This window comes from Meles meles, chromosome 19, assembly GCF_922984935.1.
Source record: "Meles meles chromosome 19, mMelMel3.1 paternal haplotype, whole genome shotgun sequence".
Classification (NCBI taxonomy): Eukaryota; Metazoa; Chordata; class Mammalia; order Carnivora; family Mustelidae; genus Meles; species Meles meles.
The window spans coordinates 26,157,733-26,170,488 of record NC_060084.1 but is presented as its reverse complement, the minus strand read 5'-3'; the positions used below and the strand labels follow the sequence as shown (position 1 = coordinate 26,170,488).

Below are 12,756 nucleotides of genomic sequence, written 5' to 3'. Positions count from 1 at the left end.
TCAGTGGGCCTGGCACATTATTTGAAGAATTATACTCTGCAGTATTCCAGTCTGCCAGCCACAAAAGGAGTGACATGTTTTCATCTTGGTTTGGCAAGCCAGATGCATTTTACAGAATTGTCATATGTCTTGGGAATCTATCATAGGCCTTTTCAGGATCCAAAAGGAAAATATCTATGATTATCAATCAGTAGGCTATAATGTGAAATTACTGCCTTGGCTACATCACGAGACAATGTCTCAATTTACAAAGTAGATGTGATTCCCCTCACCCCCAAATCATATATAACACCAAGTATTTCTAAAGTGCTATAATCTTTAATGCAATGAGTACAAAATGTCTAATATTTTCCTTGTATAAATTTTTCAAATGCCAGATTTATTTAAGGTAAAATAATGCCCATTAACAGTAATAACTTTCAAAATTAGGAGAAAAGCAGGGCCTTGAAGAGTTATGGAAAATCACCTTAGAAATCTTTATGGCTAGAAAGTTTTGCTCAAGGAAGCAGGTAAAAGTCCCCTAGAAACAGGGCACAGTATGTGCACCTGGGGCTTTGTCAGAAAGAGCAGCAGTCCCAGCAGCACTGGTCAGAGGGTTCCTCACTAGCCTGAAGGGGACAGGGCTTCATCAAGACCACCAGATCTCTCTACTGCCTGGGAGTGACCCATTTCCCTAAAACTTAGGGGAGAAGGAGGGCTCCCTCCATGGTTTTCATCCAATTTTAATTTCCTTGTGTTCCATATTATATAAAACACACACATGCCTTAAGCAACACATTACAATATCAGTAAGACAAGTATCACTAAGTTCTACTAACTTAAAGGCAAAATGCAGAGGCCGCTGGTACAACAGTAATATGTACTGGGTCACGCTGTAGGCCATTTTCAGTGATGATGGAGTCCAGAGTTAGTCATTCTAAAATCGATCCAAGCTCCTCAGGCTGGGATATATTTTTAATGGCAATAAGCTAGAATCTAGCATACAAGCACTCTTTTCAGTCTTCTTAGAGTCCCGAAGGCAAAATTTTCCTGATTCTTCAGTTTAACGATACTGTGTGATCTTGAGCACATCACCGAACCTCAGAGCCTTCAGCTGTCCTATCTGTACAATGTAACAATGTGGCCAATCACAGCACCGACTCCATTGGACTGCTGAGGACTGTCCTGAAGTCCAGAACAGTGCCCACACAGAGTAAGCAGTCAGTGCATGTTCCCTAGCGCACCGTTTCTTTATGATGTCTTCAGCAAACAGAAGCAAAGACCTACCTCTTCAACGAACAGCCAGCATGGGAGGATAGGAAAACAGGTGAAGTAGAAGAGATGAAGAACGGAAACGGGATGGGAGGTGGAACATAAACACTCTGGCTAATCACTTCCCAAGAAAACAAAATTAAATAGCACATCTAAAAGGGCTACAAAGTAAGCATTTTTAACAAAAATATTTAGTTGTATCAGAATATACAACACCAGCCCCAGGGGTAGACACTGATTTAAATCCTAGTAGGAGAAACAGCAAGATGCCTTCCTCAAAGGGTCTGTGGGGTTGGGATCTCTATGCCAGGTGTCCACGTGGAGATATTTGGTATTTCCCTCTGTAAGCCCAGACTTTCAGATGTCAGGCTTAATGAAGTGAAGCAAAATAAGGCCAACTGGAGGTAATAAGGTTTCAAAACTGGGAGAAAAGCAGGGGCTTAAAGAAGACATTCAGCAAACATTTGTGGGCTGAACCGGAACAAGGTAATAAACCAGGATAGGGACTTTTCTATACATACACTTTTAGGTTTCATAAAAGTGGTGGTGGCTACTTCATCTTTGGGCCACCACGGTTTTTTCTGGCTTTCAAAACTATTCAGGAGTAGAAGATGAACACAGTCATTCCCAAAACGCAATGATGTTTCTCATTATTCTGACATTCTGTGTCACACCACACACACACACATTCACGCACTCACTTGCTCCTTCTCCCCCAACCATCAGGCACCTACCACGGGGTCCTTCACAGTGTCAATCAGCTTAATGATATTTGTTCCACCACGAAGGTTCTCCAGAATCTTAACCTCTCGTTTTATCTTCTTTTTCTTCACTGGCTTAAATACACAAGAGTAATCGGAAGTGAGATTCCTTTTGAAGTTAATAAATAAAACCTTAAAACAATGTCAGCTAATCAAGTGGCTACTGGGCTATCTTGCACACCATGTCACGTTAGAGAGCGTGTCTAAATTAGAAAAGAGAAATCAAGATAAAAATGGGGACTGCCCTTGAGAATGTTTGAGATTAAGTTAAATACAGACTCATACAGCATATGTGTCAGATCTTTAGGTAGTTACGTTCAGGTCACTTACAAATTTTGAAAACCCATGTCATACTTTAAAAATAAAATGCCTAGATAACTGCTAAATGGAAGGTGTGCATTACAGCTCTGAACAGCTGTATACCATGCACTTGCAAATGGAAAAACTGAAACAAAATGGTGAGACACCTGCTCTTTCAATAAGTTACATGTAGTTTTGTCTTCCAGGAGAGAAGACCAGTTCACTGACACCAAGTTACAAACTTGTTTCCCAGCTGCTGGCTCCCATTTCCTGTTGCCACTCCCATTTCCTCAACATCTAGAATCTGAAATCAGCACAGAGCTACTAAAACTCCCCAACACATCCCACTCCTAAAGAAAAAGATGACGGAGCAGCAGAGGAGAAAACGGGTATCTGATCCAGTACCGATTGGAAACCTCTGCTACTTGGTAACCTTTCCATCTGCTGGGTAGCAAAATTAAAGATCGCAATCAGAAATACTAGCATTAAAAAAAAAAATACTAGCATTACATGTGCTATTTCTTGTCTTAAAGAATTTGAAGAATGTAAGCAGTTCTGGAACAATAGTCACATCACAATTACATTTTATAAAGTACTCAGAACATTTAACTGGCATGTAGTAAGCACTCAATAAATGGAAGCTTGATTATTTTCATGTATTTAGTTAGTAACAAACCACAAAATTCCTATGTAGTGGACTCAGCTTAGCTGAACCATTTGCCCAAGGTCCCACAGCTGATGGTGAAGGGTGGGGGCAGGATTCGGATCTAGACAGTGCCTCTGTAGACCTCCCTCTTGGCCACGCTGCTCTCATTTCCCAAGTGTGGCTAGGAGAGAAAGGGAACTGGGGAAAAGGACTATTCGATCACCGAGACACTAGACACTGTTCTGGCAGCACGGGTAAATAGAATCCAATGGGTTTGAAGTAAGATTTTAAAAGCCTGCGTGTGTGGTGGTGGTGGGAGGGGAGAGATATATACATATGCCAGAGACACCGTCATCTTTTGTTGGTCACTAAGCTACAGCTCTGCACACATAACAAAACAGAGGGAGATTATGAAACACAGAGCACCTGCATCACCTCTAACGGGGTGTTTGACTGACAGGCTGGAATCTGGCTGCGTTCTTCCAAGCCAGCTGCCACACTCATGTCCACTCTACTTTGTTGGGGTTTGCGGGAGAGTAGATCTAGCTACTGTGTCCCTCACCCACTTCCACTTAGGAATCGTACTCATTCCCTTTTTCATAATTAGGGAGCTCAATACTTTGGGGGAAATAAAGCACTCAAACATGAAGTACAACTTGATAAAAAAAAAAACAGACAGAAAAGGACATACTACAAAATAAGTAAGCTTCAAAAATGTCAATGTCAGGAAACAGACTGAACAACTGTTCCAGATTAAAGAGATATGACAACTGAAAGTAACACATGACTTGGGATTTTCTTTTGCTATAAAAACATTATATGGACAATTGGCAAATGAGCACAGGGGCTGCAGATCAGCTAACAGCACTATATCAATGTTAGTTTCTGATTTTTGATCAATGGCACTGTGGGGTTACATAAGAATTGTCCTTGTTTTTTAGGAAATGCACACTACAGTAGTGATCACTGCAATTTACTCTCAAGCACATAACTACATGCGTTTATACACACAGATATGTGTGTTTATATATAAGAGAGAGAAAAGCATAAAGCAAATGTTAACATTTGAGAAATCTGGGTGAAAGAGAAATGGGAATGCTTCTAACTTTTCTTTAAAGCTAAAGTTATATGAAAAAGTTAAAAGAAAAATAAAAGCTGGCTACTGTATCTATAAATTCAACCCATGCTAACAGCATATTCAATGTAAGAAAATTCTAGAGTTGGAAAGCAGTTACAGATCTGTGAGAGTGGTCGCAAAGGAAAAAACACCCCACAGCCAGAGATCTGTATACACCAAAAACCTTCCTCTCCCCCTAACAGTGAATTAGTCCAGGGGTAACCCACTAAGTTGCCTTTATGACAATGCCCCATATAAAGCCTTGCTTTGCCTTCTTGTTAGTCAGCAACAGGTCAGGCAGGGACATGGTTCCTGGACAATGCCACTAAGATTTCGGTATCTCTCATGATGTCCTGAGGTAACTTATGGAGCAAGAGAGCGTATTTTGCTACCCAACTGTCACCTGTCCTGTAACTTCCTCACCTAGAAGACTGGGGACAGCAGGGCAATTCTGAAGTGGCACAACAGACTCACACAGCACCTGGAATCCTCACATCCTGACAAATGACCAAGAGATCATTAAAAAGGAAAAGGGACCTACAACCCGGGACATTGCTCCAAAGCATGGACATCCATTCTCTACAGGAACCAGGCCACAGGGAACTTCCTTTTGCCTCAAGCTTATTCCTCTGAAGCTGGGACATGCTTTAGAAGCTAAAAAACCAATGAGCTCCCTGGGAATGAAAGCGATCATTTTAAAGCTGTAAACAGATGAGAGAGAAAAGGTTAGAATTTATAAAGGAAGACCCTTCATATCTTGTGGAAAACAGATCATGGATTTTATAGAAAAAAAAAATGCTTCGAGCCTGTAGCCCTGTGTTTGCATTCATCCACCTGCAGCTACGCAGAGAAAACACGCACTTCCCTCACAGTCTCATCATTTCATCCTGCTAGACAAAGTCTCTCCTAGTTAAGGCTTATTTATTCCAATTCAAAGAATATGTTTAAAAAGATTCAAAATGAATCAGTTTAGTTGTTTCCCAATATTCTTTTTAACTCAAAGTCTAGAAGAGAAAAATGGCAAAATGCTAAAAAAAAAAAAAGAAATTAAAGTATTAAATCAAGTTTCAATAATAAACGAATTATGGCGCACACCTAGAGAGAATGTTTAAAACGGAAAAAACTCAATTTGAAATTTTCTGTGCATGAGCTCAGAAAAGGAAGGAAAAGGGAGGGAGGGAAGGAAAAAACAAGAAAGAGAGAAAGGAAGAGAAAGAGGGGGTGAAAGGAAGGAACTTTCCCAACGGTTTCTGCCCACATGGTGGAGAGTCCCAGTGATTCAGGACAACCTTGTTCAACATAATCCAAAAATTTTTTTTTTCATTTTATTTATTTTTTCAGCGTAACAGTATTCAACATAATCCAAAAATTAAGATACTACTTCTTTCTCCCTATTGACCAATATTGAAAAACTTAAAACAAAAGACAAATTTAGTGATAGGTTGCTTAATTAATGAAGTCAATGATCTGTCCTATTTACTTAGGGCTGATTTTTTAAAAAGCCAGATCTGAGAATGATTTCAACTACTAGCATTTGATCATGATTGAATTTCTGAACTAACGTATACACAAGGCTTAAGAATTAGGACCTCAAGAAATCCCAGCAAATGTTAACAGGCAAAGTCCCATTTTCATTTCTTTCTAAGCACAACTGAATTAATAAATTCAAGACAGGCGGAAAGGTGGTTCAGAACTTGCAAATCTGGAACTACTTTGATTCCAGTGCCACAGTGACAACTGAGAGACTAGTTTCATCGCCTGCAGTAAACAATCACAATGAACACTGGCTGCCAGGGTGTGGGACAGAGTAAGAAAGGAAAGTTCAGCCTGGATGATAGCATTTATTTTACCACCTTGGGAGCATCCCTCAAATCCACTGCAACTGACCCAAATATAAACATTATCTGAGCGGTGTTATTTCTTCACAGCAACTTTTCTCTTGGTCTTTCAAGTCCCTTTCCAATTATGTTATCTACTCCTTGAGACTGTTTTTGTCAGATGTGTGTGTGTGTGTGTGTTTTAATTTAAAAAAGGAAGGCCTACAGCAGGCCTTTTGAATTTCATTGAGAGAATGGTATCATCTTTTCTACTCCTGGTTTTGCCCTCTGAAATCATTCACATAGCCCAGCTGAAATACTGTTATTAGAACCATATTTTATTGCTTTCTAAGCGCAGGCACTGTTTTAAGCACATTTAATCCACCTCTAACAGTATTCTGAGAGGAGTTCCTATGGGCACAATTTTACATGAGGACGCTGAGGCGGAGTTTAAATACCTGCTCAAGGTCACAGAGTTGCCAAGTGTTGGAAAAGCCCATCTGAATGCAGGCAGTCTACTTCCAGGGCCACTTTTGGGAAAGGAATATTGTGTAGATGACTAAAACACTGTCATGTATCTACCTATCTCTCCAGATCTAATCATTTAATTCTCCCAACAACCTGTGAGTTCCACAGGAAACGTATATCCATTTTATAGATAGGAAAACAGAGTCAAGTGGGTATAAATGAGGAAGCTGTTTCCGGAACCCAAGTCTCCTGCCCTCCATTTATAGCAATTCTTAACACTATACTGCCCTCATGATGAGGTGGCAGATCCTAAAATCAGGCTCTAGAAACTATCTACAGCCATGCTATACACATAAAAATGGGTCCTCTATGCCAAGATATTCTTTTATTTTATTTATTTGACAGAGAGAAATCACAACCAGGCAGAGAGGCAGGCAGAGAGAGAGGAGGAAGTACGTCCCCTGCGGAGCAGAGAGCCCGATGCAGGGCTGGATCCCAGGACCCCGGGATCATGACCTGAGCCGAAGGCAGAGGCTTTAACCCACTGAGCCACCCAGGCGCCCCCAAGATATTTTTTACACATGGCTCACTCTCCAACAAACTCTAATATATTAGAGGGATAAAGCTGTTAGCCCCGAAATCTGGCAAGTTATCACGATGAGGGAACTGTATGGGTTAATAAAAGTGTAAAAGCACTGGTTATTGTGGCTTCCAACCAACAGAGCAAAGTAACATTTCACTATGCATTCAACACGCTGCTGCAGACTCAAACCAGAGAGCCCCTCGTGGGTCCCTGTAGCTCTCTGGGTATTCATCTATTCCGTACTCCATCTAGTACCCATCCAGGTCAAGCATTTCATTCCAGAAGAATAAGTCCCCAAAACCATTAGAAACAAATTCATTTGACTTCTAGTGAATGTTTATCCATCTTTCCAGCATAGTTCAATACCTCAAAAAGTCAAATATCCAGCAAATGTCATTAACTGCTCCTCACAGCTACAAGATTCCTTGAGAAGGACAGAGGACCCTAGTGTTTTCACCCCCTAACCACGTGACCCTGAGCAAACTGCGTGCTCTGGGTCTCAGTTTATCTGTAAAAAGGGTTTGGGTCCTAACGTTTCTCTGCTCCCTTATTTCGTGATTCTGTTTCACCACACTCTCAAGCTCAGACCCTACAACCACAATATTGGAAATAGTACTAGGGGCCCCTGGGTGGCTCAGTCGGTTGGGCATCCAACTCTTGGTTTCAGCTCAGGTCATGATCCTGGGGTTGTAAGATGGAGCTCCACATTGGGTTCTGCACTCAGTGGGGAGTCTGCTAAAGATTCTCTCCCTCTGCCCCTCCCCAGCCTTGCTCCCTCTTGCACGCATGCGTGCTCTCTCAAATAAAATAAAATCTTAAAAGAAAAGAAACAGCACTGACTAGTTCACACAAATTTAAAAATTTATATTATTTGATGTTAGTAACACTTTAATAATACCATTTTAACTACTTTTATACCATAAAACATTTGCGGGAATGAAGAAGAATCACAAAAATTTTAGAAAAATCAATACTAATAGCTTGCTTCAGGAAAATGACATCTTGGTGCACTTGCCTAACAAAGTACCTTGAGGGAAAACACCTACCACCGGAGAAAGCAGAAATACAAGAGGAAGTCCAGCACCAGCATGCGTGAACATCACTCTGATATGACCTAGACAGTCGCCTGCTGGCTCTGAAGTAACCCCACAAGACGGGTCACTGGCAGGCCTCCCATCCTTCTTTTCCCACCACTTCCTCACCGCACAACATTTAAGAAACATCCACAAATATGCTAAGCACACTTAAAACGTAAACTTATATTACCACCATTCTTTGTTTTAATTTGTGGATTAACCGCTGGGGGGCAAAACGGACTTACCCAACTCTTCATAAGACTACCTTATACTCTCTTACACGACAATTTCCAAGTCAGGGCAGCATGGGTTCAAAACACTGTACACGTTGATTTAAAAACGGTATTGCTCTTAACTTCTATTTAGAAAATAGGAGTTTTCACTTGAAGGATCCCAAGAACGGCTGAAATCCATACATAGGTGGTGCCCACAAAATGCTACAAGTTGTCCAAAATGGCCATATGCTTTTATTTCTGTGTATACTCTCCTGAGTGGTACTACAAAGGGACTGAGCAATGGACTTTTCAGAATCAAAAGATGAAATTTTCAGCACTGAAGTGGCTTTCTCCCCTCCTATGTTAACCCTTCCCACCCACCCTCCCCCCTTCTTTTTCTCCTCGAAACAATTTTGGTCAAAAAAGATATAACCTTCCTACTGATTGGAACATTTTAAGATTTCAACCTCACAATTTCACTTCAAAATAGACAGTAAAATTTTGCTCACCGACTTCTAAATTGCTAAAACCTCTAAAGAGTTCCAATGTGTTTTGACCAAAAAAATCTACAGCTGCAAATTAAATGAGAGAATTCTGTGGTCATTAATTCATGTGACCATTCTCTTTTACCGCAAAGAACTGAAGGAAAATGTTATTGACCAAAAAGGAAGACAGCCCTGTCTTTAAGGAATATACCTTCTCTTTCAGCCACCGTGTGTATGTGAACACCCTTCCTGCAGTTCAAGTACAGTAGTAGGCCTTTTATGAAGAGAGCTTTTTTCTAGATTCCTCTAAATTATAAGCAGCTGGAACTCTGTTAAGGGCCTAATTTCCTATGACCAAACACTGTAACAAAAGATACTAGTCATAACTTATCTTAACAGGGGTGACAACTTGGGATCAAGACACTGTCCTCTAAAAAAAAAAACAAACCAAAAAAACCCCAATACTTTTAATCCACTTTAATTTAGCCTGTGAAAACGAGAAAACCACAATATCATTAGTAGTTTCTTACCTATCCTTCAGCTAAAACAAAATCTAGACAGAAATGCCACAGAGCTTTTAAAAAAAAAAAAAGAAGTGAGGGTGGTTTTCACCAGTGGCAATGAAGTTGGTTCAGGCTGTACCCTGAAAAGAACTTGTATGGAAAAGATACAAGAACACTTCATTAACTAGAGCATCAAAGGAGCCTTCCAAATCTTATTCTAGAACACAGGACCTTATTCTGAGGGTCTTACAAACCCACATTAAAATGAGGGGAGGGAGAGAGAGGAAGAAATAGGAAACAGGAGTTCTGGCTAAGGGTCATTTCAACATAGTGGTATCAGGTAAGTAAGTTTTCCTGTCCTTAAGTTTCTTGCCTGTAAAAGCAGGCTTCCATTTTGAGTTCCCTAAACATATCCTGTGAATCTCCAGGGGGAAAACTACCCAGGAACGGATGCTATGAAGATCTCTAGAAGGAAGAGTAAACAGCAATGTGATGTTCTCTTGAATAAACGTACTTTCACTTACATATATACCTAAAGCCATTCCTCCAAAAAAGACATGACAGGAAGTTACACACTTATTCTAAAAATGTTGCTACTGCATAAAAGTTTAGAATTTTTCTGAAATTGTTCTGGAGTCAGCACTTCATTCATCCAAATGCACAGCAGTGGAATACGGATATTCCTAAGTTCAATTTATGCCTTGCTCACTCCTAGAAAGATTTAAGCAGCTTATATTAAAAACATTTATGCTTATGTAAAAGGAAAAAATCATATGGCTTACCCTGGTGACTTCCCTGAAGGGAACATTTCTTTAATATTTATACTTGTAAAGAAAAAAAAAAAAAAAGACCATGTGACTTTTTAGGTCCAATTCACATTTGGGGAAGAGGGGAGTCAAACTCCCCATCTTCAGTATCAATTCCTCACTTCTCACTCCAGTGCCTCTGATGGCACAGATAACTTCGCCTACTTCTCTCTACTTCAACTCTGCTTCTTCAACGCTGGGCTCGAATGCCACTGAGTAACAAAGCTGATCACTTTTCTGAAAACTGATTTTCAGACAGTGTAAGCCCGATCCCTCATACTAAACAGGGACACAGCTGCCCTAACTCAGTCCTTAACACACAAAAACAGCTCTCCAATCCCATATCCTTATTCACTGAGCCTCTGCAAAATGGCCACATTGGATATCTTGTATATGCAGAAGTGTTTACATTAATCACTCTTTAGTCTTTTTGATATTTCACTAAATGACATGTGCACACATTGAGTGATCTGGTAACGATGAAGACCCTTCACAGATTCTAAGAATTACCTTTTTTTTTTGTACACCCCATAAAACATTATTAAAGCTATCCAACCAGTTACCTAAAGGAGAATTTAGCCAACTCTTCATGCTCATTAAGATCATGTCTTCACCAAAGAGACCATAAAAGATGTATCTTTGTTAAACTCAAGCAGACTAAACCAGACACTAAGACTGTTTGTTCCAAGTATTAATTTTAGTGATTTTAAGTGTACTCCTTACTGCTCCCAATTTCACTGTGACTACTTGATAGGTAACAATGAACCTTCTGGGCACTACTGGTTTGCCTTATCCAACCCTACCTGATACACTCTTACTGCCAAAAGAGAAGAAACAACTGATCAGCCACTGAGGTGTTTCCACCCAAGCTTCAAACTCATCTTTGGAGCTCCTCTCATTCCTTCCAGCTTTCTTTCTGGAATAAATTCGAGCACCAAGGGTAACAAATCCCATGCTCAAGGAGCCCCTCAATTGACAGGATCTTCACTGGAAAAGGTTTTCTTTCATCTGAATCCCTATCTCCTGTTTTAACAAATGGACCCTTTGGAATTTTCACTTTAGGAGCCCACAATGACATTTCAGAACAAGTATGTTCCCGAACGACCATGCTTAGATTTGAAACAGGTCTATGTACGTACTTCAAAGTTCACAGAAAAACGGGTGGGAGGAGTAGTGAAGGGACATCAGACAGAATCATATGTGAAATGAGAGCTTGCACTGCTCATTCTACAATGTGGCTGAAATTTATGTCTGGACCAGTGAACCAAATTTTTAATGCCACTCATAAGACACTCACCTTGAGAATTTTTACAACCACTCTCTCATTGTTGGTGATGTTAATGGCCTCAAATACTTCACTATACTTTCCCCGACCAAGTTTTCGAACCAGTTGGTAATCATCTTGATTACTGTGAAAGGCAAGAGTGACACATAAATGCCAGGACTTGGGATTAACCAAGCCTATGCCCACTATACACCCCCATCCAGCCACTTCCATAAATCAAGTGTTGGAAGCATCTATACATCAGGGCACGACTCATTCCCTAAATGAAAGTCACAACATAAACTTGGCTCCTTTCACTCTGCGCACAGCTCCTAACCTAACTGGTCCATCACAACTTGGGGAGCAGAGGTAGGAAGGCACGGCTCTGAGCCAATCTAAAAGGGTGAGCAAAGAATTCCTCGGGGAGGCTCAGAGGGTGCCCCGCTGCCTGGGGCTCCACAGCAACTGCCTTGTATTTCACACCCCAAAGGTACCAGTGCCTGCTTTGGAAATGTGGATGTCTTTAAAAGATTTCCTCCCACCCAGCCTCATTTCAAAAAACTAAAAAAGCAAGAGAATTTTAATAGCTCCAGAGGACAGCTGCTGACTGCCCACCCCAAATAGAAACCCATAAGTGTAAGGAGGAAGGGCTGCTCCCTCATTTCCACCAGGCTTCAGTCCCTGGACCTTACACTTCTCAGTAAGAAAGCATTCCTTGGAGTAAGGGGGAGAGAGGGGTGCGCAAGGCGGGGAGAAGGGGAGACAGAGAGAAGAAGGCATGTGCGGCGGGGGGGGGGGGGGCTCTGCCTCCTACCCCAAACCCGAGAAAGCGCCGGCCAGCGGCGGGGCGGAGGGGAAGGCAGACCGCGGGGTGGGGGGCCAGTGCGGTTTGCGCCGGGGAGCGGTCGGGCGGGGGTGGGGGCGGCGGCTTTACCCCCAGCTCGGGACGTGAGCTTCATAGTCCCAGTACTCGCGGCTCCTCAGGCTGTTCACCTCGGCGTAGACCCGGGCCCTGCTGCCCGCGGCCGGGCCGGGCATGGCGGGCGGGACCGGGGGGCGCCGCGGGGCGCAGAGGGCGGCGGCGGCGGCGCGGCGGGGGGCGCGGGGCGGCGGGCAGAGGAGGCGGCGGGCCGCGGGGCGCCGGAGAAGGAGGAGGAGCGCGGCGGCAGGCGGCCACGCCAGGCCGGGCCCGCGGGGGCGGGCGGGCTGGGGGCGCGGGGGGCGCCGGCCGAGCCGGCCGGGCCCTGGAGCGGCCGGCGGGGCGGCGGGGCGGGCGGCGCTCGCGCTCCGCGGCGGCCTCCGCTCGGCTCGCGGCTCCGAGGCGGCGGCTGCGGCGGCAGCGGCGGCGGCGACACCAGCAGCGGCGGCCGCCGGCCGGGAAAGGGGCAGCGGCGGCGGCGGCGGCGAAGAAGGAGGAGGAGGAGGAGGAGAAGGAGGAGGAGGAGGAGGAGGAGGAAACCCGGA

At 43.0% G+C, this 12,756-nt stretch overlaps 1 protein-coding gene across 4 annotated transcripts in view; it reads right to left on the bottom strand.

Annotated features, from left to right (window-relative positions):
• Positions 1-12,396, bottom strand: part of CSNK2A2 (casein kinase 2 alpha 2) — a 42,243-nt gene extending 29,847 nt beyond the window's left edge. For 2 of the 4 annotated variants that reach the window (XR_006816214.1, XM_045987743.1), the window contains exons 1-3: positions 12,227-12,394; positions 11,326-11,437; positions 1,986-2,087 (exon numbers count right to left, since the gene is read on the bottom strand). Coding sequence is in view for 3 of the 4 variants with exons in the window: in XM_045987743.1 (XP_045843699.1) it covers positions 1,986-2,087; positions 11,326-11,437; positions 12,227-12,330 (318 nt within the window). In the remaining variant the exon portion in view is untranslated. Of the gene's footprint in view, positions 1-1,985; positions 2,088-11,325; positions 11,438-12,226 lie in introns of all 4 variants that reach the window. The other 2 variants (XM_045987744.1, XM_045987745.1) reach the window with 2 other exon arrangements.
• Between the last annotated feature and the right edge of the window lie 360 nt (positions 12,397-12,756).